Below are 27612 nucleotides of genomic sequence, written 5' to 3'. Positions count from 1 at the left end.
TCATTGCTGCAAAATGAAATCTGAAAACTGTCTGTGTCACACCTCAGTTGTGGGTAAGCACAGACTCACAGACTTACTGGTTTGTTCAGGTTGTGTCAATGGCATGGTGCTGGTGACTGAGGCCGACTGCCAGGCTGGAAGAGTTGAGGATTGTCCTCCCACCTGCTCACACCTCAGCCTGACCAACAACTGCACTGCAGCATGTATACTGGGTAGGATGCTCTTTATATTACTGTACTGGAGTTTTAGATTATAATGTTTTTGCTGTTGAATAGGCAACACTGGGTCATCAAGTACATAATAATACCTCTTTTATGTGCCTGTATAGCTTTAATTATGCTCATGACCATGTATTTAGTTGATTTGGGATATTGCTGCAAACACAAAATGGTCTTTTTCTTTTGCACTTACATTAAGGAGAGAAATATGAGGAAGTAATGCTCTGGAAACAAAGCCAAAATAAATTGTCTATGGTCCCTTGCATGTTAATTGATTTCTGACTGTGATTCAGTGGGTCTGCGATTTCACACAGCGTGTTATTATTATTTGGATCACAATGCAAAACCTCTTTAAAAGTGACAAAGTGAACACACTGAAACACTGATTCCTATGTCACACAGGCTCAATCACTGATATAGTCATTAAGTCATAGGACAAATTATAATATCATAGTAACAATAATATAATTCTGTCTTTCTTCAGGGTGTCGCTGTCCCAGTGGTCTGTTCCTTCAGGAGGGGCGATGCGTAAATGCCAGCCGATGTGTGTGTCACTGGGACGGCCAAACACTGCAGCCAGGACAGACAGTCAGTAAGGACCAGTGTACGACATGGTGAGAGACACAGACATATTCTTTTTTTTTTTTTAAGAAGGATTTTCTTTTTTAACATGATTGAATTGCCAGTGACAGCCAGTGGCCGGAGGCATCATGTTTTCGAGTTGTCCGTCCGTCCCATTACCGTGAACGCGATACTCAAGAATGCCTAGAAGGAATTGCCTCAAATTTTGTACAAATATTCAGGCAAGGATGGTGGTCAAAGGTCAAAGGTCAAGGTAACAATGGTCTCACAAAGTATGTTTATGTTTTTCTTGAACATGATATATCTGAAGTTCAGCTCAAGGGAATGTCACCAGATTTAGTACAAACTTTCACTTGGACTCAAAGAGGAACAATGGGGACAATAAAGTATATTTAATTTGATATGATTAGATTTTGGTGTAGTATGTAGAAATCTGTACAAACTGTACTGGTTGGCTGAGGCACACAACCACAGTGTGGTAATTCTAGTTGATGTCATAAAGTCTCCTGATGTTCTTGTATGAAAATAATCATTATTCTTCATATTGAAATAGTTGTTATTATGAATTCTGTGCAGCATTGTGTGTGGGATACAGCCTGAAGCTTTGCTATTGATTTTTCTAATTAAGAAAATAATGTCTCACCAGTGTTTGCAAGGAAGGACAAGTCACCTGCGACACCTCCAGCTGTGTGGCGAGCTGTCACTGGTCCGCCTGGTCGTCATGGTCACCATGTGATGTTGCCTGTGGTCTGGGCCTTCAGCAGCGCTACAGGTGAACCTGTTCAATTCAACACAACTGTGAAGCAACTTACATCTTTGGTGGATGGAAGTTAAACAGTTAAACCCATTTTCACAACACAAGTGTTTTTATATTGAATTTAATGAATTATTCTGTACTTGTTTCTTCAGTTTGCTGTCTTTTGCGCATTCTAATTCCACTTACATAGTTTTTTTCCTATCTGCTCACATTATATATTCTGCTTGATGTTTTCAAAGTCTTGTTTTATTTTCACTGCTCACACACAGCAGGTTAAATCTGGGTTTGTTCTCATGCCCTGCCTGTCTCCTCAGGTCCCCGGTGAACCCTCCAGGAGCAGTCAGAGTCCGGCCCTGTCCAGGAGACTCCTCTGAGGCCCGCAGCTGTTCCAGCCCCTGCCTCCCTGGTAGAACTACACAAACTCCATGCACACATAACAGTTACACTAATGCTGCCACACTCAATGTTTTGATTCTAGTTTTTCCAAGACAGGTTAAACCTAGATCAGGGATTTCTTTGACACAGAAGTTTTTCAAGGCTTTTCTCATTCGTACCATTATGTTTGTTATCAAACACAAACTGTGTATGGGAACAAAAAACTTGCACAAAAATGTATGTATATAATAAATGAAACCCAGTCATATTTAATTTTTAATAACATTTGGTCTTATTGTAGTGGACTTTTTTATAAGTGAAGAACCTTTCTATGAGCAACAATTTCCGTAAAGTAGTGCTGCAATTATACCACAATGATTAAAAAATAAAGATTCAGCAATTATTTTGGTAACCGTTTACACATTAAAATAAGTTTTTTGCATAACAGCAATGTGAAAACCAATAGCTTTTTTTTAGGTCTTATATTATTTAGTTGAATATTTTAAGGTTTTGGTAAGTAGATCACATAAAACAAGATAATAGAAGAGATCCCCCTGTGCTGCAGAATTTTAATATGAACATTTTCAACGTTTTCTGTTGTTCTCTTGTGCAGTGCTACCAGACGGAATTTGGAGTAAGTGGACCGGCTGGTCAGAGTGTAGTAAGACGTGTTTCAACCTGGTAGATGAGGTGGGAATCAGACGACGATTCCGCAGCTGCAACAGCACCCTCATTACATTCAACTCCACTCGCTCTGGCTGTGATGGGGAGGGCGAGGAGCAGGAGCCTTGCAACACAGTGCACTGTCCAGGTGAGACACATATTTCCTTAGTTCCTTTTCGACCCACATACGTTTTTCTTTTTGGATTAAAAAACCCTGTAAGATAGAAGCTGATTTAAGTTTTGTGGTTCTAGTGAATGGCGGCTGGTCAGTATGGTCACCGTGGTCTCAGTGCACATCGGAGTGCGACTCCGGTGTTCAAACAAGAGAGCGACTCTGCAGTTCACCCTCACCACAGCATGGGGGCAGCAGCTGCCAGGGGCCTCACATCCAGACAAGAGACTGCAACTCCCACCCCTGCTCAGGTGCTCCATCCTGTACTCTGCTCTGATATGGAGGCCCACAGAGTGATATGTGGGAATGACATGACTTTATAAAGATAAATATCCTGATAATTGCGCTTTATAGAATTTTTCATATGTTCCAGTTATTTGGTAGACAAGTTAAATTTCCGCTTTTTGTTTTCTTATTCCTCCTCCTCTCAGGTGTGTGTCCAGAGGGCATGGTGTTCATGACGGCAGCTGAGTGTCACGCTCACGGTGGTGCGTGTCCACGGGTATGTTTGGACATGACCTCCGCTGAGGTGCAATGTGCCACTGCCTGTTATGACGGCTGCTACTGTGCCCCGGGCTTCTACCTGCTGAACGGCAGCTGTGTGCCCCTGGCCCAGTGCCCGTGTTACCATCAAGGAGAGACGCATCCAGCCGGCACCGTCCTGCCCGTCGATGTCTGCAATAACTGGTACTGGGATGACAAAAATGTGGCCTCTGATTACTCATTGACTAGAACTAATTGAGTCTAAACATCCTGAAACGCAGCTGCTGTTGTAAAACATGCACTTTTTCTTGTGTCTCTAAAAGTACCTGCATTAATGGAGAAATGGAGTGTGGATCAGCTCCCTGCTCTGGTTAGTGCTTTACTGTCAAATTAAGTTTTGAATGTACATTTCTCATCCCTACCTTTCACTCTCTATCCCTCCATGTTCCTCACTGTCTACACATCTTTTTTCTTTTTGAAACCTGTGTATATACGTGTGTGTGTTTCTCAGTGGACTGTGGCTGGAGCAGCTGGACCCAGTGGAGCACCTGCAGTCGAACATGTGATGTTGGCGTGAGAAGGAGGTATCGGTCAGGGACCAATCCTCCTCCGGCGTTTGGGGGTCGTCCTTGCGAAGGACACAGAGTTGGGATTGACACCTGCAGCATTGAACCCTGCTTTGGTTTGTAAACTTACTTTGTGTGTTTTCTTTCACATTTTAAAATGTACAAACTTTAACATAGAAGGACAAGAATTTGAGCAAAGTTCTTGCTACTAAAAGCGGAACTTTTAGAAGTGTGCTGTCTTCATTTTATTCCTGTATACATTTTTTAATGTTTAAAAAACAAAACAAAAAGGTTAATCCAGTTGTGTTGTTTCTCAGGTGTGAAGGAGCCATGGAGCGCATGGTCAAAGTGCTCAGTATCATGTGGAGGAGGGTACAGGACTCGAACCCGCGGGCCGATTCGAATCCACGGCACCGCTCAGCAGTTCAGCGCCTGTAATCTGCAGCCCTGTGGTACAGCAACAACTTCACACTCAAACACTAGCCTACTACTGTGTTTCCAAGAACACGGCAGGATGTGTTTTATACTTCTCATATGAATGAAAGAAGGTGGTGGTTTTGTAGCAGAAGAAAACATCAAGGAGCCAGGAAAGTAAATAATGTTATGAGCTCAAACTGGGTCACAGGAAGTCAAGGCTCAGTGCAGCAGGGAAGAGCAAAAACAAATTGCAGTGTTTTTATTCCATCAATTTTCATGAGAAAAGCAAAATGCAGATGAGTTGTAGATAAGTGGAAGTATGCACATATCTGATTAAGGCAAAATACTGGTTATCAAACACAAAGGTCATTCAATTTGCATTACAGAAATAAAAGAAGCATAAATAAAAGTACAGATCACAAGCAAACAAATCATTAAAATATGGTAACGCATTAAAAGCACAAATTATAAAACAGGTCATCTGTTGATAAATCTATTTTACACATTTTTTTATGATCTCTGCTTGCACTCGTTTGCTGTGTCAGGTGACGGCCGAGTGTGTCCCCCCGGCCAGGAGTGGAAGCAGTGCGTGAGGGGGGCAGTGTCGTGTACAGACCTTGCAATGGACCTCAGCAGGAACTGCACACCAGGCTGCCAGTGTCCACCAGCAACTGTCCAGCAGGTGGGTGGTCTAGCTAAACACAAATGTAGAGTCACAGACACAGAAATCACACTATTATTGTTCATGATCCCTGATATTCCCAGGACGGTGTGTGTGTGCAAGAGTCCGACTGTCGCTGTGACATGGACGGGGAGCAGTACAAACCAGGAGACATTGTCCCCACTGACTGCAACAACTGGTAATTCAAACTGAATTATGAATTCAACTCAACACACAGTGTGTTGCTGTTGTGTTGCTGTTCATCAGCATATAACATGTATTTCTAATTTAACTGTTATGTTTCAGTACATGTGAAGCAGGGAGGCTGGTGAACTGCTCTCAAGACAGATGCAACGGTTGGCAAAAACTCTTTAATGTGCTTTGTCTTGTATTTCTTCTCATTTCATGGTGTAATTACTTCAGTTTTTTACAGTGTTTTCATGTCAGTAATCTAATCTAAATTCTGCCTCCAGTAATATATTGCATCTCTAAGATTTAACATTTCAAGCTTGATGAACTATAATTGACAGTAAAGCTGTTGTGATGATGCATGAAAAAGTAAAATGAGTAACAATAATTTCTTTCCTCCTGTCATCTTACATTCTACCTTGTGTTCTTCTTTCTTTCTTTCTATTTTTGCTCATCTCTCTCTCTCTCTCTGTCTCTCTGTCTGTCTGTCTGTCTGTCTGTCTGTCTGTCTGTCTGTCTGTCTGTCTCTCTCTCTCTGTCTCTCTGTCTCTCTGTGTCTGTCTCTCTGTCTCTCTGTCTCTCTCTGTCTCTCTCTGCAGTTGATGGCCAGTGGTCCATGTGGACTCCCTGGGGTCAGTGTTCAGTGTCATGTGGTGCAGGGCTCCAGTCTCGGTACAGGTTCTGCTCTAGTCCCCAGCACTCTGGCAGCGGCTTGCCATGTCTGGGACCTCACAGAGAGGACCAAGTCTGCATCAACAGCCCATGTGACCGTGAGTTTATTTCACCTTAATGAACATTGATCTGTGTTTATTGGTATTTAAAGATGCTAGCATTACATGTGGGTGGATGCACAATGCACATCCAGACTATCAGACTAGTGAGTTCAGACCACATCCATGTCAAGTTGACATTTCAGACTTTGGTCTACATTTAAGGTGTGAAACATATTTAAGTGTAAGAAAAGAAGAACAAATACATGTTGAGACTAATACAATACAAAATATACATAAGAATAAAAACTCTTGTTTTATAGTATAAGCAAATATATGACTTGTAATTGATCAGTTAAAATCCCTGATGTTACTACATTTCTTTTCACTTGAAATGATATATGCAGTTGACTAATCTTCATTTACTTTTAAGCTGTTTTGATTTTTTTCCCCGATGATGTGTTGTCTCTTTCCAGGTGATGGAGGGTGGGGTCATTGGAGTAACTGGACGGATTGTACCAAGTCCTGCGGTGGGGGAATCCAGAGCCGGAGGAGAGAGTGTGACAGTCCCAGCCCAGAGGGGGAGGGGAATTACTGTGAGGGTCTGGGAACAGAGGTCAGAGCTTGTAACACTGACCATTGTCCAGGTATGAGTACAGATTGTAAATATGTGTTGTCTTTGTGTTCATTTTGTGTTTTTCTACAGTTATAACAATGTGAGTGTGTGTGTTTGCAGTTGCTCCATGTTCTCAGGTCCCAGGCACAGTGTTCAGTAGCTGTGGTCCCTCCTGCCCTCGCTCATGTGAGGACCTGGCAGTGAGTACCACCCCCAAACATGACCCCTGTCTTCATTATCACAGGTTTAAGATGAAGTCATGCTTTATAGATAGAAATAGTAGAATCTGATTATGTTTAAGTGCTTCTCCTCCTGTCCCTCAGCACTGTGAGTGGCGATGTGAGCCAGGTTGTTACTGTACGGGGGGAAAGGTCCTGTCTGCGAATGGGACAGTCTGTGTAGAGAGAGAAGACTGTCCCTGCCTGGACCTCGGCACCGGGCAGTGGCTGGAGCCAGGAGAGACCACTACAGCCCATGATGGATGTAACAACTGGTCAGAATAATACACATGCAAAGATCACATATTGTAAACGCATGTACATTTTACAGAGAAACACTCAGGAAAGATTGCATGAATGGAGCGACGCTTGCGAACTTGTTCAGGCAGCCAACTCCGGCTGCACTGCTCCAATCATGTGACATACCTCAATCTCCACAATCATCTATAATACACAACCTCCTTATTAGGCGGTCTATTTAAGCTGAGGAAATTTCCCATCCTTCCCTTTGCTTGCCCCGCTCAGTATTGCTGCCAATTGCTTCAGCCCCTCCAACACCCCAGCATCCACCTGTAGGCGCCGATGGGGGGGTTATATCTTTTTTCTCATCACTCCCATCATATCTATGTAATCATATCTGGGGGAGTGATGAAGTCAGAGCCTAAATACCAAACACTAACATGTTCTACTGTTGCAGTAAACATTTGAACGTGAGTTGTCTGACTGAAATGTCATTATGTTGCATTTCCTGTGTTTCAGTACCTGTGAGGGTGGGAGGTTCAACTGCACGAGTTACACCTGTCCAGGTGAGTTGGACCTGCTGTAAGTCTCTGTGTGTGTGTGTGTGTGTGTGTGTGTGTGTGTGTGTGTGTGTGTGTGTGTGTGTGTGTGTGTGTGTGTGTGTGTGTGTGTGTGTGTGTGTGTGTGTGTGTGTGTGTGTGTGTTGGGAAGCTATTCATGATTGATGAATAACTTTCAACATATTTCAATTGGCTGGTGTGCAGTTTTTATTTCTTTTTAAAAAAAAAGTTTGAATGCAATCATTCAAGTTTCCCTTTCGTGATCAATGTAAAATCTTCATGGGACGATTGTATGTTCAGGCTGTAAATGTAGATTTGTGTTTTCAGTGCCAGGTGAGTGGTGCGAGTGGTCAGAGTGGACTCCTTGCACCAGGACCTGTGGGGCGGAGTCGGTGTCCCGCTACAGGAGCTGTGGCTGTCCTGAGCCCAAGGGTGGAGGGGCGGCCTGCACAGGAGAACAGGAGACACACAACGGGGTCAGAGTTCAAATCCAGAGACAGCCCTGCCCTGTCATCACCTTCTGTCCAGGTAGCACGCCACCACTCAGTGACATTGATATAGAACTACTATTAGTACATGAAGATTTTGGTCAAATAATACAGATCATTTCTTAGTGACTCGTTCTTTTAGATAAATGTTTTTCCTCTATTCTTTATGTTTTTCATTGTTGTTTTTGTTTCGTTTTCTCCAAAGGTTTAAAACCCCCATTAAAATGAATAGGAAGTATACTTGTGTGAATACATGTATATTTATACATGTTCCCAGCTCTCACAATCCTCATCACTTTCTTTGATTCTTTTTCTCACTCTCTCTAGTCCACGGTTCATGGAGTCCCTGGTCGGAATGGTCGGACTGTGACGCGTGTGCCGGATCGTCCGCCCGCACCAGGGAATGCAACAGCCCCCCCGCCAGGTTTGGTGGGCTGCCCTGCCTTGGAGAGAGCAAACAGAAACGTGGTTGCCATGACAACATTACCATCTGCTCAGGTAAGTACATTAAAGAAGTCTGTATTCATTGTGGATGTATCCAGAGAAGCACTCAGTTAGTTATGACACTAAAGTGAGGATAACATGAGGAAATGAAGAGTGAAACGTTTGCTCTAGACAGGTGGAATAAAAACTTAAGAGAGGCCTTATCAGAAACAGGGGGGTGATCCATTATTTTATCTGCTGCTGAATCCTGAATCCTGGAGAGAGTGGAAAGAGTTGAATATCAAAGAGAGCCAAAGGCCCTGGGTGTCTGAAAGGATTAATCTACTCTCTTTTTTGATTGAATCCTCTATGTCCTTTCCACATCTATCAGTCTAGAAGCTTCCTGGTTTTTCATTCCAGCTTTTATTTTCCAGTAGCCCCTCAGTTCATAAGCCTGACCCTCACCTCTGTCCATCTGATGACCTGTGGTTGAACTCAGTCCTTGGAGGGTTACAAATTACTTTCACTATGTTACCCTCCACGCATTATTTGTAATTTCTCCTATCCTCTGAAGACTGTGGTGGAGGCCAGGAAGAATGGCCTTGTGGGAAGCCCTGCCCTCGCTCCTGTTCCGATCTCCATGGTGACACCGTGTGCTTGGACTCCCCTGAGTGCAGCCGGACTTGTGGTTGTCCAGTGGACATGGTTCTGCAGGATGGAGTGTGTGTGGCCAGGGACGAGTGCCGCTGCAAATACCATAACAGTTCTGCTACAGGTGAGATCTACACACTGTTTACTTGAAAAATACTACTGGAAGCGGTTGTGTGGTATTTTTACAGTGTGTTAGATTAAGCAGTGATTAGTATAATGAATAACTGTTTTGTCTCTGGTTATTGAGTTGTGTGTTTTTTGTCTCTGGTTTTCTCTATGTTCAGGAGGCCTAGATTCCAGCAATGCATCATGGGTATGGCCTGGAGGATCTGATTGGCAGTTTGCGAATCCAGGAGACAGCATCATCACTGACTGCAAAAACTGGTAAAAAAAACTCTACAACACTTTGATTCTTTTAATAAAGTTTATATGCTATTTAGTTGAAAGTAAAATTTCAATATCTTTATTTTCCTTCATTTTTGCATTTTGTCGTCTTTCTCCGTTCGTCTCAGTTCATGCGAGGCTGGAGTTCTGCGGTGTCAGTCAGTCCCGGGTTGCAATGTTGACGGTGGCTGGAGCCAATGGGGAGCCTGGACTGAGTGTTCGCTGCCCTGCGGAGGAGGAGTGAAGTTCAGGGGACGCCAGTGTGATAATCCGTCTCCTCAGAGCGGTGGGAGAGGCTGCCTGGGAGCCGCTGAGCAGCAGAAAGACTGCAACATGCACCTGTGTACAGGTAGTGCTGTCTGAACATATCCAATAGATTTCATCCCTCGTACTGACATTATACAGTGAAATGCACAATGTTGCAAATATCAAACAATACGGTGACACATAAATGATGTGTTGTTCAGTGTTTGGATGAAATCAACACATTTCACATTCTTTCTTAATGCAGTCTCCTCTTTCACATCTCCTCCAGATACTGTCGGCCCGTGGCTGCCCTGGTCCAACTGGTCTGCGTGCTCGGTCAGCTGTGGTGGAGGGCAACAGTCCCGCTCTCGTCTCTGCAGCTCTCCTCCCTGCAGCGGCCTCAGGCGCCAGAGCAAGACGTGCAACACGCAGGTCTGCCTCGGTGAGTCCCTGGTTCCCGTCTTATATAATCCATTCATTATCTATACCGCTTATCCTTTGCGGGACACAGAGTTGGAGCCAATTCCAGCTGAAATAGGGCGAGAAGCGGGGTACACCCTGGACAGATCGCCAGTTTATCACAGGGCCAACAGACAGAAAATAATCTATATTTATGTAGCACTTTTCATAGCAATGTAACAAATGATTAACAATAAGAAGTCAATCAAAATATTAAAAAAGAGCCAGTTGACTAAAAGGACATTTGCACATAAGAGATAAAGCAGTAAAATGATTAAGAGAAAAGTAAATATAAACAGTAAAAATAAATGCAAATCAAACCAAAAGCTTTTAGAAAGAGAAAGGGTGTAAGACTAAAGATTAAAAAGACATTAGAGAGGTAGGGTGTCTGAGTTTAGTTTTCCAAAATGCTGGGGCTGTAATTGCAACAGCTCGATCTCCCTTTGTCACAAACTGGGAGTGACCAGCAACTGCAGATCTTTACATACAATTACTGAGGAATTCTGAAATGTGTTTTGCTGCAAGGCCTTTCAACATTTTCAAATCAATAATTGTAGCTATGGCATCACAGGCATTTTAATTGTAAGGTTCCCTATACTCTCGTAGAAAAGCTCTTGTTTGCAGACAGGCTCTTGTTTGAATATATTCCATCGGTAATCACTGTATGTTTATGATGATGTGCAGAGGTGGGCTGCCCTCCAGGCCGGCTGTACAGGGAGTGTGAACGAGGTGAAGGCTGTCCGTTCAGCTGCGCTCAGATCAGCGGCAGAGAGGGCTGCTACTCAGACGGCTGCGAGGAAGGATGTCACTGCCCTGTGCTCACGTACCAGCACCACGGAGTCTGTCTGCAGGTGGTTTCCCTCTCCTCTTAGGACTTTAGTACTCTGATAGATTGATGGTAGTTGAATCTGGAAAATGTTCTTCAGATGAAGAGATCAGAGAGTTGTATTTAACATACATCTATGTTTCAGGAGTGTCCGTGTCTGGTGGACAGAGAGTTCTTGGCGTCCTTACAGAGTGTCTCCATCACACCGGTCTCATCCCTGCTCCTCTACAACATCTCGGAGGGAATGGAGCTTCAGCCTGGAGACACACTGGTTCACGACTGCAGCACATGGTGCGCTGAGGATCGTGGGGTTATTTGCAGCCATACATACATTTCATAAAGTCTTTTATTTCCCAGAACACCCACTATTACATTACATACACTGTTCTTTTGTATGTAGTTGCAAAATTGCCTTAACTCCTCATCGAGTGTTTGGGCAGTGGCCTTCCTCTCCTTATAAACTGCTGTCAACAAACCCTTCAAACCACAACACAACCTAATCCTTCTTCCCTCCTGTTCCCTGCAGCGGCTGTGAACACGGCAGGTGGAACTGTTCCTTGGAGCACTGCCCGGTCGATGGTGGCTTGTCACCCTGGGGCCCCTGGAGCCCCTGCTCGCTCTCCTGTGGAGGTCTGGGCCTGAAAACGCGCTCCAAGGGCTGCACTCAGCCCGCACCAGCCCGCGGAGGGAGAGCGTGTCAGGGTCCACGCCAGGAAACCACTTACTGCCAGGCCCCTGACTGCCCAGGTACAGAGGGTAGATTAGGCAGACAGAGAGGGAGATTGGGGCTGTGATTGTGAGAGAATGAATACACTGAATTTATGTCTTCTTTAATTCCAAGCCCTTTTTTATCTTTTCATCTTCAGCCATTATAAGAGGTCACGACCAAGACTGTACAGTCAAGTGCTTGCTTGTGCACAATATTAAATAGTGATGCTTGAACTGCTAATTCTTTTTCCCCTTTTTTTGCAGTAATTATTGGTCCGACAGAAGAACCAGTTTTACCAGGTAAATGATCCTTTAATACAACACTTATTACCATGTTATACTAATCTGGAGTCATTTTATCTATTCATTTTTTTGCTTTGTTTGAATGTCCTTTCCACTTTTCCTGTTCGTTCCTCGTCCACCTTCTGCAGATGAGGACGCTGGCTTCTCTCCCTGGTCATTGTGGAGTCCCTGCACTAAGACCTGCACTGATGCTGTCAGGCCGGCCATGAAGTCCCGTCATCGACAATGTGTAAAACCTCCCTGCTCTGGAAGCTCTCACCAAGAGAAAGCCTGTAACCTGCCCCAGTGTCCAGGTATATCACTTCCCTCCTGTCAGCCTCTAAGATCGATACCAAATCTCTCCTCCTAACCTGTCAACAGTAAATGGGAATCTCACCAACCAGCTTCCTCACACTGTAAACTGATCCTTGTTGATTTTGTCTTGGTGTCGTTTTCAAATATATTTCCAATAACGGCAAGTAAATTGTGAGTATACGCGAGTTAGTTGGAGCCTGGAAGGAATATACATGAGTCCAAAAAGCTTTTGTCTGCATTAGGAATGGATTGAATCAGTATTCACTCCCGGGTCAAATGACTCTGCGGCAGACGATGGTTGTAATCAGCTTCGGCTCTGACCGGCAGTAATGGAAACGTGACACCCGCCGGGAAAAAAATAAACAGAGAGGAAAACTCCTCTACTCGCGTTTAAAAACCTCAGTATACTCGCTAATTTTGGTACAAAAGAGCTATCGCAAATAGCAGGTCATAGGTTCAAATGAAGTACCGTAACTGGTAGATTGGACACAACGGAACCATTGTCCATCTGCAAACTACTCCAGCAGCTCCATCAGGCATCTCCAGATTGTTAATGCAAGTATCAGGGTGCACATTTAGTCCAAAAGAAAATAAATCCTGCAAAACTTTTCCATTCAGCTGAATACATCAGACAAGAGAGGATGAATTATTCATAGTTGTAGAGCCTGTGTTTGTGTGTGTGAGAGAGAAAGCTTGTTTTGGAAGTAATGAGCTGCATTCACTCACTATAAGATTTCTTCACAAACCGTTTTTTATTTCATCTGTGGATTTGTTCTTTGGGACTTTGTTTGTGAGGGGCTGGGTTTATAATTTCCACCGCGCTTATCTCACAGGCAACAGCAGAGGTTTTGTCGAGGATTTGTTTTATTTTCTGATCGGACTTCAGAGATTAATACGAGCAAACGGTGTTTTTTACCAACTGTGTTTGGGACTGCAGTTTAGTTTTATGTGTGTATAAGAGCTAATTTATTTAAATCCAACCAGAAGAGTTTACTCTCAATTAGAGGGATGAATAAGTACAAAAGAGAAGCACTATTCTGTAAAATATGATTTTGTGTGTGTGTGTGTGTGTGTGTGTGTGGCTAGGCAAGATAGCAATAAGTAGACAGAGGTGAAAACAAGGGACAGTGTAGGTTTATAATACAATATAAATACTGCACACACACTTAACAGTAACTCAAATTTGAAAGGAGATGACATGCCAGCGATAACACAATCAAGTCTTGTTTGATATTTTCCCAGATGGAGGTGATGTATGTGTCGGAGCCGACTGTGCGAGGAGGAACTGCTCCTGGACAGAGTGGGGGGAGTGGGGCCAGTGTTCGCGATCGTGCGGAGTGGGTCAGCAGGGGAGGATCCGAACCTTCTTCAGCCCTGGGCCCAACGGCTCGTGGTGCGAAGACATCCTTTCAGGGAACCGGGAGCAGCGCTTCTGTAACATCCGGCCCTGCAGAGGTCAGCCAACCTCAGCTGCTTGTAGAGTCAAGTTGTGATCATCAGTTGATTTCCTTTATCTCAGCATGATATGAAAGTCAGACTTTAAACTACTTAAGATAGGATGTTGCTTCCATTCCGGCAATTCAAAGCATCTGCATTACAATGAAATTAAATAACATTTAGAACAGCGATAATGGAAATTATGTTCATGCCTGTGAAATGATGGGAACTAATGGCTCCCAGGAAACTGAAGAAACACAACTCAGAGGTATGAACCGTGCAAATCTATTTATGTGCTATATGTGTGATTATTTTTATGACATGGTATAAAACATGCAAAAAACATCATACCAGACAAATACAAGAGTATTTTGTCTGTCGATGTCAGTAGTTTCTAACCTGGAGGTACATATTTCTTAGGGGTCATCAGATGCTTGAACAAAGACCAAATATTCAGTACATTTTATTCTGACATATCACATTTTTTTAGATTCCAATTTGGGACCTCTCTAAATCTTTTAAATGAAACATAAAAAACTACAAGGGCACTCAGAGACAGACCCAACAGTCTCCTTATGAAACCACATTTAAATTCATTACATCCATTATTTTGATTGGCACTAAATCACATTCATAGATCTCAGTCCCCTAAAGATGCCAGATTGTTTTCATCAAGAACGATGAGTTGTTCTCTGAGAAATCAAGGAAAATGTCAAAAACGCCTGGCAATTTTAAAGAAGTTGAAAGTTCCCCCTGATCCGGATCCACACCAAGATTTAATGGGTTCTTTCTTGATCCACACCGCATCCTTCCACCAAGTCTTGTGGTATAATCTGTCGAGTGGTATTTGCATAATCCTGCTTACTAACAGACAGAGATAGAGGGTTCTCACTGAGGCTGGGATTCAGTGGTGTGTGTTTGTCATGGTTGTGTCTGTGTCTGGACATTGCAGTGGATGGAGGCTGGTCCCGCTGGAGTCCCTGGTCCCGCTGTGATAAGCGCTGCGGTGGTGGACGCTCCATACGCACTCGCTCCTGCTCCAGCCCGCCACCCAAGAACGGGGGGAAAAAGTGTGTAGGAGAGAAGAACCAGGTGAAACCCTGCAACACCAAACCCTGTGGTGAGAAACCTCAACTATTCCCACACACTTGTTGAGTTAGACTTTCTCGATACTATGACCTCAAGGCTCGTCCATCCCGTGCATTGGTGAATACTAGTACATTCAGCATGTGGCTGTTTTCTCAGGTAAAAGGTGAAAAGTCAGCACAGCCTGTTGTCAGAATTCTTGGTGGGGTGTGTTATGTGAAGAAAAGCCCTGTGCCATCATGGGGTAAAATAAAAATACAATAAATCGTGACCTTCTGTTTGTGTGCTGTCAGATGAGAAAGGTTGCCCGCCGGGCCAGGAGTCCGTGTTGTGTGCCAACCAGTGTCCACAGCGCTGCTCGGACCTCCAGCAGGGCATCGAGTGCCAGGGCAACACCGACTGTCAGCCCGGCTGTCGCTGCCCTGAAGGTACGAAGACGGCTCTCTTTTAATTAATAGATAAGCCACTGTGAGTGTTTGTCTGAGCACCTGAGAGACTGCTCCCTCAAGGTCCTGGGCCTGCTGCCACTGAACAGATAAGCACCATTTATCTGTATGTGTATTTGAGCTTTTGGCTAAACAGGTGAGTTCTGTCCCAAAACTGGTTGGAAAACACTTTGAAGTGTTTTGTGCTCAATATATAATATCGACACTGGATTAAGATACCTGTCTCTGGGAGGAGTGCCCATGCTCTGATACAGTGGAGATTAATAGCGCCAATAAATATTTCTATCTGCTTTATGGTGTCGCTCATAGTGTCGACCTCAGAGAGAATTATCGCCCAACATCTGCAAGTCTCCACTGCTCCACAGAACCTTGTACATTTTCTTGCTCAGGATTCTTTTTTTCTTTTAGCCCACAACTTTTTTTTTTTATAGTGTAAGTCACATTACTGTAATCATCCTCATATTCAGAAACAACAGGGCGGATGTTTTTAGCCCAAGAAATCGATTGGTCACCATCTGCACAGCACTAAACAGCAGACAGGCACAGTTAGTGAGTAGCTGGAACAGTAATCTTAGGAGCATTTAGCAGCTGATGAGTGAGATACTTTAAACCTGCAGCTGCACCATAATGTCAGGTCATTAACATAGTACATTGTGTAAATGACTAACTAGTGTGTGTGTGTGTGTGTGTGTGTGTGTGTGTGTGTGTGCGTGTGCGTGTGTGTGTGTGTGTGCAGGCCAGTTGCAGCAGGACGGGATGTGCGTGCAGCTCTGGCAGTGTGACTGTGTGGACTCGCTCGGACAGATTTGGGCGGCCGGGAGTTGGCATCAGGTGGACTGTAACAACTGCAGCTGCTCCGATGGACAGCTCCTCTGCACCAACGACAGCTGCCAGGCGACGTGCGTGTGGAGCTCCTGGTCCAGCTGGGCGTCATGCAGCGTTACCTGTGGGCAGGGTCAGAGAACCAGATACAGGTGAGGGAAATTAATTAAAAACATTACCTGTTTATATGTTTTTCTATAATTTCCACCCTCGCAGCAAATTTCGTTTTGTAGCCGTGTCTGAGGGAGTGGTCGTCCTCTAACCAGAGGGTTTGGCGGTTGGATTCCAGTCTTTCCCATTTGCAGGCCGAAGTGTCCTTGGGCGAGATACTGAACCCCTCGAATTACCACTCATAGAAAAAGTGCTGCCCATAGATGCACTGTATGAATGGGTGTGTGAATGGGTGAATGATAAAAAACGTTTTTTTTCCCCAGGCCTGTTTTTAAGATTATATATGCACATAACAAAAACGGCTGCTTATCAATTTCTGGTACCAACTTATGAACACTACGACCTGGGAGGAATAGCACTATTCAAGCAAAGCTAACAAGCTACAGTAAGTTTTTGTTTTGTGTCAGGTCTCTGGTCCCGGAGAATGAAGGAGCAGACTGCCAGTTTGAAGAAGTCCAACATAAATCCTGCAGCCCAGGGTCCTGTCCACCCCTCTGTGTGCATGACGACCAGGAGCTCAGCGTGGGACACACCTGGCTGCAGGGAGAGTGTAAACAATGGTGAGACAGATGAATGCAAACACAGAGGAAAAGAATGTATGACTGGTAAAGGGTTTGAACTGAAAAGGAAATTACATTCCTGTCTGTGTTCCGAGCTCTTTCTCATCTGTTTTGCCTCTCTAGCACATGCACCCCCGAGGGAGATTACTGCCAGGACATCGACTGCAGAGGTGGGTCACTGCATTTATCTTAAAGACAAAGAGTAAATGCTGTAAACAGCCTGGATTCTGCTACTGAAGTTTGTTCTTTAGTTTACACAGATTCATTGATATTAATTCCCTCGAGACACATTTTGTCTGTCTTAGCAGGCAGCCAAATCTCCTGGTAAAAAGGACATTTCAAATGACTGTGCTGTGTGTGTTGTTGTCAGTGGATGGTGGTTGGACCCCCTGGTCAGTTTGGTCGGACTGCTCAGTGACATGTGGACAGGGGGCACAGGTCCAAACCCGTGCCTGCATCAACCCCCCACCACGAAACAATGGGTCTGACTGCAGTGGGCCAGAGAGAGAGACCCAGGACTGTCATAGTCCTCCCTGTCTGGGTGTGTACACTCTCATCAATGCCACAGTTACGCAGTATATACTTTTGTATTTTCAAATACAAGACCACAATACGTCTAGATATCATATTTTTGTTCGTATTGTTGTTTATGAAGGAAAACACAGTTCATAACTCCGATTGTATTGACTCCTTGTCTCCAGATGACCTTTGCCCCTGGTCGCCATGGTCCCCGTGTTCTCGGAGCTGTGGTGCTGGGTCTGTGTCGCGGCGCAGGGTGTGTGTGTGTGAGGAGGGAGGAGATGCAGCGTGTCCCACTGAGATTGAGGCGGAGAGGAACAGAGAGGAGACCCAGCTGTGTTACAAACAGCCCTGTCCAGGTACTCAGAGACAGACGTGCACAAAGCAGCACACAAAGTAATGTCGGCACATGAAAGCGTGATACAAGATGCACAGGCCAAAAGGAAAAAAACAATCATGGCAATTTTCATCAGAAAGTATTCAACATGTGACCAAGAAGGTCCATTTATAGAACATATATATAGGAATACAGGAATTTACATATTAACTATTGGGGTTCAATCAATGCTTAACTCACTGAAAGAAAAACATCTGAAATAATGTTTTCAAATGTAGCTAAAAAATGTTTGATATATTAGTTAAATAATTTGAAAGGATGTGGAACTAGAATGACACTCAGTGGACTGCATATCTCCCCTAGGCCCAATAGTCCACATTAATTCAAAATGCAAACACTAATACATATCAGTCCCTTAAATGTGGCTGTATTCCCATGAATTATTCAAAGACATTTTTTTGTTAATTCTAGTACTTAGGTTGTTGATTCATTGATTGCAAAAGAAGATAATCTAATGTTAGGTATATAAATAGACCCATTATACCTTGATTAATTATCAGTAGAATCAGCCCTGCAACCACTGGATCACATGAGTACAAGTGCTTCACTGAATCTAAGCGAAAGACAAATTACACGAATGAATTATTTAAACCTGTGTGTTGCAGCAGATCGGTTGATTTGTGTTACTTCTGCAGGCTGTCCCATGTCGGAGTGGAGCGCTTGGTCTCAGTGCTCCTGTGCCTCTCAGAGGCAGCAGCGTTACCGCGTAGCTCTCTCCCCGGCCACCAGGGGACAACCATGCACTCCTGTGGAAATGCAGAGCAGAGCATGCAGCCTCAGTCAGTGTGGTGGTGAGTCAATGACCATGTGTGTCTTCATGGTTGTCTGTATAACAAAGCTGTCATTGTTTAAAGTGTCTTTTCATTCCCTTAAATAACCAAAGTGTCATAGTAAAGTATTTTCCCCTCCTATTTGTAGACTGTGACGCCCCGTTCGTGTACTCAGACTGTGGAGCCCCCTGTGAGAAGCAGTGTGTGCTGCAGGGCCGGGCAGACCTGTGTTTAGGTGTCAGAGAGTGCACGCCTGGCTGCTACTGCCCAAAGGTGAATTTTCCCATTAGCTCTCTTCTACTTCATAGTATATCCAGGATACAGTGTGTTTGTATCACATTGAAAGGAGTCACAAAAACAAGAGTCTTTCTTGTGCATGGTTGTTGTTTCTGAAATGTCAGTCGACTAATAATGATTCTGTAACAGCAAGTTCTCAATTGCTGGTCATTTAAGGTAAATGTGAATTAGATGATTGTTATCAAATGTTTGGAATGCAACGCAGGTGATCTCTTTACTTTTGATGGTTTGTTTTATGTTTCACACACACATTCATTAGTTAGATATGATTTCTATATGTGAATAGATGAGAGCAATTAAAACACATTCTGTCACTTAGTGTCTCCTAACACTTATTACAAACTCCAATTTTTAGATTAGATTATTTTTGAACACTCAATCTGTAGGTGTAAATAGCTGCATGTTACTTTGAGCTATATAAAAAAGGGCTCCTGGTTTGACAGGTAGTCAGATATGCCACTGTGTGTGTGTGTGTGTGTGTGTGTGTGTGTGTGTGTGTGTGTGTGTGTGTGTGTGTGTGTGTGTGTGTGTGTGTGTGTGTGTGTGTGTGTGTCAAACGTCACATCAAAGCCGTTTTTTATCTAAACCAGTCTGTCGAGACCAGAGGGGAATCAAAATCTACTAGTATAAATTTAGAAAGTGTTATAGTGTGTGCTACATATCGTGTAACTACATCACTTTGGCATGAGTTGTGATGACAATTTTACAGTGTTGTTTGGCCAAGTTCAGCAGCTTCCAGCTTTGATTCATTACAAAATCCTCTGATGGACTGATGATATGTCCAGGCAAGGGGGGGACATAATGAAATATGGCACATAAAACAGATCTCCAGAGGTGCAGAACACACCAGTAGCCATCGCTCAACTGTGATTACTTTTAAATGATATATGACTGAATATTTAAATATGTACTGCTTTTAAATGTATGTTAATATATGTGTTGCAACTGGACTTTTGTCTTGTGTATACATGTACATATATATTCATTAAGGGTTTTCTATAAATACAAACTGTTAAATATATAACCAAATGAACCAAAACAAGAAACTACCAGTGGGTCTGTTCTTTTGTGCATTCAGGGCCTGCTGCAGCAGAACGGAACCTGTGTTCCTCCAGAGGAGTGTGGCTGCGTCCACCTGCAGCACCGAGCTTCAGGACAGCCACCCACACCTGTTACCGTCCCCGAGGGCGCCACTGTCACCATCGGCTGCAGTACCTGGTTAGACCCTGGCTGTTAAAAATACATGAAGCCACGGCAGAGGGGCTAATTTCGTCCGCACCTGTCCTCCTGCGCCAGTAGCAGTTTGATATTCAGCTTCTATAAGACAGACCTTTTGGTCTACTCTGCTAAGCACTGCACACTTACGGGATTAATGCAGTTTAAGGAACTTTACCCATGGCTACACTGCTGGCTGTGCATATGTGCTGCATCTTAACCATTCTCTGCTGTTTCTGTTTTTAAGATAAGATAAGATAGGTTCAGATTGGATATGATAAGACAAGTAAAGATTAGATAATAGGACATAAGTAAAGATAAGATAAGACGAGTAAAGGTAAGATACTTGGACACAGTAAAGTTAAGACAACTTTAGATAGAATAAGAGAAGAAAACACAGGTAAAGCTAGGATAGAATAAGATGAGACAAGTAAAGATAGGATAAGATTAAATAAATAAAGATAAGATGACATAAGTAAAAATAAGATAATACAATTAAAGATAGAATAAGATAAGATACGTAAAGATAAGTTTAGATAAGATAACATAAGTAAAGATATGAAAAGATAAGACAAGTAAAGAGAGGTTAAGATGCCATAAGTAATGATACAAACAAACACAAGAAACTATAAAAGATATAAACATGTACAATGTGAACAAAATATAAACGGTATAACAGTATTGCATATATATATGATTTTGAAATTGCACGGATAGAAGAGGATTATTTCACAGTTAAATCACTTCCCACTGTATGTTTACTCTGTGTATCTCTTTTACATAATCAGGGCTCTATGAGTTTGGTTGTATTGTTAACACCTGTCTCCGCTCTCATCCAGCCTTTGCCATGAAGGGACTTTGCAGTGTGACATGAGAGAGTGTGAAGGTAAGAAGGCAGAATAATGATGAAAGGAGCCTTATCTTCAATAGCTCATTCATCCTGTTACTCTGCCTCTTTATTCCCTTCCTTCAGTCATCATCAGCGAGTGGTCGGAGTGGACTCCCTGTTCTCCCTGTCTTCCCTCATCCTCCCTGCAGAACAGCTCTTTCCAAGCTGGGGTTGTCAGTGGCACTAAGATGGTGTCCACCCAGAGACGTTTCCGGGCGTGTTTGGACCTCGATTCCGGTCTCCCGGTCTCCAAAGAGGAGGAGGAGGATGAGAGCCAGTGTTCGGGACCGCTTGTCGAGGAGAGGCTTTGTCCAGATGTTACCATCTGCAGAGGTAATGGTGTTTGTCCAAGAGGACAAAGGGAGGTTCACTTTTATCTCGGGGCAAAAAATGCAGTCAATTCCTCCGTCTGCCTTCGTCAAGCTCCAGTTCCCTCTTTAGCTCCACTGCGAGGGAAAGTAATGAATTTGGCAGTTTGGCTCCGTGCGACTTCCCCTCAACATGTTGCAACAATATGACACTTTGCTCCCAACAAATGATTTCATGCAGTCAACGCAAGAGAACTAGTCAGAGCTAGACAAGCATGGTATCGTAGAAAGAAATGAATTATAGATTGGGTCAGAGTGACTGTCACAGTGACTGTGCTGATGAGATGACTCTAGCATGGTGCTCTCTGGAGAGGAGAGGGAGATAATTTCATTTTGAAATGTGCGTAGAATACAATGCAAGGACAGTCCAATTCAAAAGTGCTTTAAGTAAGACATAAGAGGCTGATAAGCTGAAGATGACAGGAACCAACGAATAACATAAAATACAAGATTAATATAAGGAACATTTGAAAGAGCCGAGTAAACAAGAGCTGCATGAGTAAATAGCTCCAAATCAAGTTGATTAAAGAGCGAACATGACTTAAAGCTCTTAAAAAACAGAGGTGCGGCAGGGTCATGGTGTTTAAAAATGTAATGCTGCCTCTCTGACCCTGTTCAAACTTGGCATTAACATGCGTCGGTGTGATCTGATTACAAGTGGACGGCTCTAAGTGCGTCACTTCACACCTGAGTGACCGCTTGTGATCGCCTCTCACGCCCTCGCTCCGCATGCAAATAAACACACGCGTCGTTTGTGCTCAGTAACCAAATGTATTTCATTACAGGGAATTTTGGAAAATTCCGTGACTTATTGACTGTTTGGTTCCATAGACTCATTGTAATGGGAGTGTAATGTGAATCTGTGTCTTCAGCACTGAAACTGCACATATGCTGTTGTTTATCTGTACTCTGAGCCTACAGATAAAAAAAAAATTGAAGGTTGTGCCAGAAACTCATACCTTAGTTTTTCAGTCTATCCAGTGGCAGCACAATTGGATCTCTTTAACCCAGGATATACAGTACACAGTGTGGTATGCATTTAGAGCAGAATAGAATGACAGCGTGTTGGGCCTATCTCTAATTGAAATCTAAAAAATGTGTACTACCAGACTTGCATTGGCTTTTGTGTGGATATTTATCGTGTGTCAGTTCACTGCTGGCAGTGTAGAGTAATAGTCGCCATCAGTAGATAGTTTAAGCACTTGCAATCAGCATCCACAGTGAAAAATGTTAGGTTGCATTCCTTGTTGTCCTTGTTCCCCAGAGGAGTGAGAATGGAAAAAAGGGATGTGAAGAAGGGAAGAGTTAAATGTCCATGTATCTGTGGGGACACATGAAGTTGATTGGTTTTAGTGTTGCGTGTACAAAGGGTGATTCATCCTGAGCTTGCTCCCATCAGCCCTCCATTCTTCTCTGCCTCTCCCTGCTAGATATGAATGGGAATGGCTCAGAATTACTCTCGTGCCCAGTGGTCCTTAAGTGTGATTTGCATGTCAAACACTTGAAGTCTCGTACTTCATCACGGTGGATCCAGACATTTAAAACCTGCTCAGCGAGGATGAACAACGGTTTGATTCACGCTGAACAAATGGTTTAAGCTCCCACCTCCATGGCATTAATCAGAAATCTAATCAGCTCGAGTGTTCCTGTGCACAAACAACACACTTTTGTTCGTGTTGATGATGATGAGTATCGTACCGATTACAGCAGTCATCGTGATAATTACAATCATTATAATTAGGATGACAGTAGAGGGTGGCTATGATAATCACTCTGCTCTTCCAGATCTGTGTCAGTGGAGTGCGTGGAGTTCCTGGACGGCCTGTGCAGACCCGTGCAGTGGTGGAGTCAGGCAGCGCTACAGGCGGCCCCTGGCCTCTCCTCTGGGGCCCCGCTGCCGGAGCCAACAGACCCAAAGCCAGAGCTGCAACACAGGACTCTGCCTAGGTACCACTACGCTTTATTTTTAAAGTAATGTAGACCTCAATATTTGTATGCTTAATTAAATAGAGTCTAAGGGACTGACTAAACACAGATTTCAATTTTTGACGTATGTGCATCTGTAAATAAATGAATGGATGTGGTGATGACGAAATGGAATTGAACACACATACACCATTATGTTGACACCATTTTAATGATTATAGTAGTTGATGTTGGACAAGTCTACCCGACAAATTTGAATGTTGAGTGGGTTGAAAGGGTTTCTTTGTTTTGTTTTGGATTTGGCTTTTGAGTGGAAGTGATTCATCTGTTGCTTGTATTTCTGTTCTCCTCAGTTTAATGCTGGTTGGAGATTGTCCTGTTTTTATATTGGGAAAATATGAAAATTCACAAAACTTATGTCATAAAAGAGTCAAGATTGAGACAATCAGTTGATTTTCAGCAATCTGTGTTCAAATTATTAGCTCCGCAGACCTTTGCTGTTATTCAAATCTTCATCCAATCTCCTCAGTATCAATCAAATAATCATGAAATGCCAGAAAATGTAAAACAGTTTTTGCTCAGCTTTGAGTGTGAAAGAAGGATTTTTCTTGTTTCCCAGGGGAGCGTTGTGAGGACAGGGGACGGACCTACCAAGACAACTGTGCCAATCAGTGCCCTCGCAGTTGCACTGACTTATGGGAGCATGTTCAGTGTCTCCAAGGAGCCTGTCATGCAGGTAAACTTTGACCTCTTACATGAACAGTAGATTCTTCAAAAAACACAAAACTTTCATTCCTACATCAGTCTGCAAAATATTTATAATACTTTCCCTTCTTCTTTCTCAGGTTGTCGGTGTCCGAAGGGACAGCTGCTGCAGGACGGTCACTGTGTGCCAATCACAGAGTGTCGCTGTGGTATCCCATCAGGCAACGGGACACTGGAGTACCTCCCCAAAGACGAGGTTACCATGGACTGCAACACCTGGTAAGAAACAGATCTGGGTGAAAGGGAAATGTGACAATTACAATAAGCATGTAGAAAATAGTTTATTCTAATTGATGTGAAATATTAGAAGATCACCAGCTCTGACAACCTTAAAAAGGAGAATTTTCGGTTTCAGCTCAAGTTCTTATCTCATCCCTCCCCAAACACCTCCTATATGCTGTATTCCCTGTATGCAGTATGTGTGAGAATGGCACTCTGGTGTGCACCAAGCTTCCCTGCCCAGTGTATGAGCCCTGGAGCACATGGAGCTCCTGCTCAGCTTCCTGTGGACAAGGCCAGTGGACAAGAACTCGTCTCTGCCAGGACACAGAAGGTGGTCCCTCCTGTGGTGCCACCAATCAGACAGAGAGCTGTGACCTGCCATCATGTCCAGGTCTGATGTGGAGCGCAGACTCAAAAGCATCTAAATATTTAATTGCATTGTAACTTGTTATTGGTCAGATATTTAATTATATTGTGTTAAAAGGTCACATTTAACTTCCTGAAGTTTTTCTTTGTTATCTCCGTCCTCCTTCTCTCTGTCCAGTCGGTTGCTTGTTGAGCGAGTGGTCACCGTGGAGTGAGTGCAGCGCTACGTGTGGTGGTGGGTCGTCCATGCGGAACAAGACGGTGCTCAGAGAGCCAGATCTGGGTGGGGCGGCCTGTGTTGGACCCCTCGAACAGCACACTGTCTGTAACACCAACCGCTGCCTGCCCGGTAACAGAGACACAATCATACCATTAGAAGTTGTGCATTTGCCACATTTACATATTATCTATCCACAGAGCAATATCACTCCTCAATTATAGTGGTTGCCAAGCAACTCGTGAAATTCTTTAAGGGTGGTATTTTCAGTAAGTGTATTTATGGTGTCATGCAATCAAAGATGTGACCTTAAATGTGCCTGAGCAAATCTTTTCTCAAGACAAACTGTAAAGTGTCCCCAGAGAAAACAACACTCACATCTGAGCACTGACGTATATACTGTACATGAGACATGATGTAATACATGATGTGTTTTATTTGTGTGTTGCAGAGTGTCCCAGTGGGCAGGTGTTCAGTGACTGTTCAGGTCAATGTCCATATACCTGTGAGGACCTGTGGCCACACACTCAGTGTTTACCTGGGCCCTGTACCCCTGGGTGTACCTGCCCTCCTGGACAGGTCAGGACTCTTTCTCTTTGTCTGCATGCACGTATTACTCATGTTGTGGGGACCTAAATCCATTTACACAGTCACATTATGGGGACTTGTCTTCCTTGTGGGGACAAAAAGCAAGTCCCTGTGACATAAATCATTAGATTTTAAGGTGAAGACATTTTTTAGGTGAGGTTTAGGTTAAAGTTAGCGATACGTTTTGGGTCAGGCTGTCCACACGAAGGAGCTACTGAGAGAGAGAACAGAGAGGACTACTGATGCTACAGTGCTCTAGCTCTTGGTGATGAGGGCCGCACTTCATGTCAATAATCACATATACAGCATGTCAAGAGACAAATGAAGGATTTTGGTTTACACAGCTTTTAAGGTTAGGGTTAGAATTCGGTTTAGGTTGGGGTTAGGCAACTAGTTGTGATGGTTGAGATTAGAGTAAGGAACGTTTTGGCTATGTTAGTTTTAGGGATGTAGTTGGGAGGGTTAAGGTAAGATGTGACGGAATGTCCTCACTAAGTTAGTGCAAGAATCTGTTTGTATGTGTGTGGTTGGGTGGCAGCTCCGATTCTGAACAGTGTTACTGTGTCCCTCATAGGTGTTGCACAGAGGCTCATGTGTTTCCCACGCTGACTGTCCCTGTTCAGCGCTCTCCCTACCATCTGGTTACCAAAGCTTGAATGTCAGCACGGCGGAGATCTCAGACGCTCTGCTGCCGCCTGGAACAGCCATTCAGCACCTCTGCAATACGTGGTAAGACACCACACACAGTTTTATCACCAAAAGTGGTGTGAGCACCCACACTGTCCTTCACTTATAGGATCTGGATCTAGCTGTGACTGTCACAACTCAGAGGCAGGATCATGGAGTTTGTCCGTGAGTGAGGGTCCTTAGAAGTCAGGCTGAACCTTTACCTCCTCTAAATATGAGTCTCGCCTCACACAGACAGACAGTGCTTCACATTTCAGTGGCTTTCATCGATTTGTCAAGTGTATGACCATGTTTCCTTTAAGTTGAATTGATCAAAGTATGCCAGAGTGCAAACAGTCTGTAAATATGACATATCCACATTCTTTATCTCTACTTTATGATTTGAGGAAATACTAATTAACTGAAGGCTACATTGTAGATTGTATAATACTGAGGCGTATGGCACATTGTATCGCCCTGAGGATTCAGATTTCACAACGCTGCATTTTCTTGGTTCCTTTCCGAGGAGCCTGTTGTGTGATGAAATGTTTTATGTATGTTTTGTGCAGCCTCTGAATTGAAGCACGGTAATTGATTCCAGGATTATTCCTCTAATCCTTCATGCATTTAAGAGGGGAGAGCACAGAGAGCAGGAGGGTGTTCGGTAAGCATGGCTGACCATGTGCTCTACTGGATTTACTAAAGGTTCTATACGTAGGATCTATAGGATATATGAAAGCAAACGTTGAGGTGGGGAAAGAAACTGAAATTAAACCCTGCTTCATAAATATCTACTGGCAGGATGACTACATGAGTGCAAAATAAAACTTTATATTTGAGCGATGGGGAGTTATGGATGGTTTGCGGTCAGTAAACTTCTGAGACGTTTTATATTGGGGTAGTTCAGAGACTTTTTTTATCTCAGCTGTGCCTCAGGTTTTTTATTTCCTCTGATGTTTGTCCTTTCCTGCTTATTAATGTGCGTATTCATTCATCCCCCCGTTTGAACAGTGGCTGTGCTTCTTCATCAGTCTGACTGACCTCCCAAGTGCCAGATTCCATTATTGAAAGTAGATTGACTGTGCACATGAAGCAGACAGTAATGTGCAGAATGAATCTTTTTTTTAAGTTATGTATTGTAATGCATATTCTGGCTTTCAGGGAGAGTATTCTCTCCTGCATTGATCACTTAGACCTGTACCACATACAACAGCTTAAAAACAAAACATTTTGAGCAATGTGGCATTTTTGTGTCTATATATTTGAATCAATCTTTGCTCCGGGTCTGTTTTCATGTCATTTTATTTCAGTATGGGACTATTTCACTTCATTATTTACTTTATCCTTCTAGCTTTTTTAATGTATAATCTTTTAACCCATTTAGCTTAATTTTAGCAATGAAAGATTCCACACGCCTCATTGATAATACACACAGATTACTCACAATAATGTTAATAATTCTATTAACATGCAGAGACTCTAATTCTCCAAAAAATCCCACAAGCACAAATTTGATCTCAATAGACAATGTATTATCATCATTTATCATTGTTAAGGCATCAGTGACAGAACAACAGTGTATTAGGGTCATATTAAAGAAATAATAATATGAGAATAAAGTCAGAATTGAGAAAAAAGTCTTGATATTATGAGGATGAAGTTGTTTAACAAGATAA

At 43.3% G+C, this 27612-nt stretch overlaps 1 protein-coding gene across 1 annotated transcript in view; it reads left to right on the top strand.

Annotated features, from left to right (window-relative positions):
- The window catches only part of sspo (SCO-spondin), a 72513-nt gene that overhangs the window by 26837 nt on the left and 18064 nt on the right, over positions 1-27612 (top strand). Inside the window, exons 61-109 of the mRNA XM_047337925.1 lie at positions 90-212; positions 703-832; positions 1447-1572; positions 1872-1963; positions 2546-2743; positions 2848-3018; positions 3199-3454; positions 3574-3620; positions 3762-3932; positions 4134-4268; positions 4779-4915; positions 4999-5093; positions 5201-5250; positions 5683-5853; positions 6270-6440; positions 6530-6609; positions 6733-6902; positions 7387-7433; positions 7755-7955; positions 8243-8413; positions 8913-9113; positions 9274-9373; positions 9502-9722; positions 9909-10061; positions 10763-10929; positions 11050-11195; positions 11431-11651; positions 11877-11912; positions 12044-12208; positions 13458-13664; positions 14599-14766; positions 15026-15160; positions 15915-16152; positions 16579-16731; positions 16855-16901; positions 17102-17272; positions 17433-17609; positions 18283-18438; positions 18566-18690; positions 19793-19932; positions 20769-20815; positions 20903-21151; positions 22972-23133; positions 23732-23848; positions 23958-24096; positions 24294-24490; positions 24644-24814; positions 25134-25261; positions 25845-25999. Of these exons, the coding sequence (XP_047193881.1) occupies positions 90-212; positions 703-832; positions 1447-1572; positions 1872-1963; positions 2546-2743; positions 2848-3018; positions 3199-3454; positions 3574-3620; positions 3762-3932; positions 4134-4268; positions 4779-4915; positions 4999-5093; positions 5201-5250; positions 5683-5853; positions 6270-6440; positions 6530-6609; positions 6733-6902; positions 7387-7433; positions 7755-7955; positions 8243-8413; positions 8913-9113; positions 9274-9373; positions 9502-9722; positions 9909-10061; positions 10763-10929; positions 11050-11195; positions 11431-11651; positions 11877-11912; positions 12044-12208; positions 13458-13664; positions 14599-14766; positions 15026-15160; positions 15915-16152; positions 16579-16731; positions 16855-16901; positions 17102-17272; positions 17433-17609; positions 18283-18438; positions 18566-18690; positions 19793-19932; positions 20769-20815; positions 20903-21151; positions 22972-23133; positions 23732-23848; positions 23958-24096; positions 24294-24490; positions 24644-24814; positions 25134-25261; positions 25845-25999 (7234 nt within the window). The remainder of the gene's footprint in view (positions 1-89; positions 213-702; positions 833-1446; positions 1573-1871; positions 1964-2545; positions 2744-2847; positions 3019-3198; positions 3455-3573; positions 3621-3761; positions 3933-4133; positions 4269-4778; positions 4916-4998; positions 5094-5200; positions 5251-5682; positions 5854-6269; positions 6441-6529; positions 6610-6732; positions 6903-7386; positions 7434-7754; positions 7956-8242; positions 8414-8912; positions 9114-9273; positions 9374-9501; positions 9723-9908; positions 10062-10762; positions 10930-11049; positions 11196-11430; positions 11652-11876; positions 11913-12043; positions 12209-13457; positions 13665-14598; positions 14767-15025; positions 15161-15914; positions 16153-16578; positions 16732-16854; positions 16902-17101; positions 17273-17432; positions 17610-18282; positions 18439-18565; positions 18691-19792; positions 19933-20768; positions 20816-20902; positions 21152-22971; positions 23134-23731; positions 23849-23957; positions 24097-24293; positions 24491-24643; positions 24815-25133; positions 25262-25844; positions 26000-27612) is intronic.

Source organism: Hippoglossus stenolepis, chromosome 19 (assembly GCF_022539355.2).
Source record: "Hippoglossus stenolepis isolate QCI-W04-F060 chromosome 19, HSTE1.2, whole genome shotgun sequence".
NCBI classification, from domain to species: Eukaryota; Metazoa; Chordata; class Actinopteri; order Pleuronectiformes; family Pleuronectidae; genus Hippoglossus; species Hippoglossus stenolepis.
The sequence above is the reverse complement of the archived record's forward strand: the minus strand, read 5'-3'. Positions and strand labels throughout refer to the sequence as shown.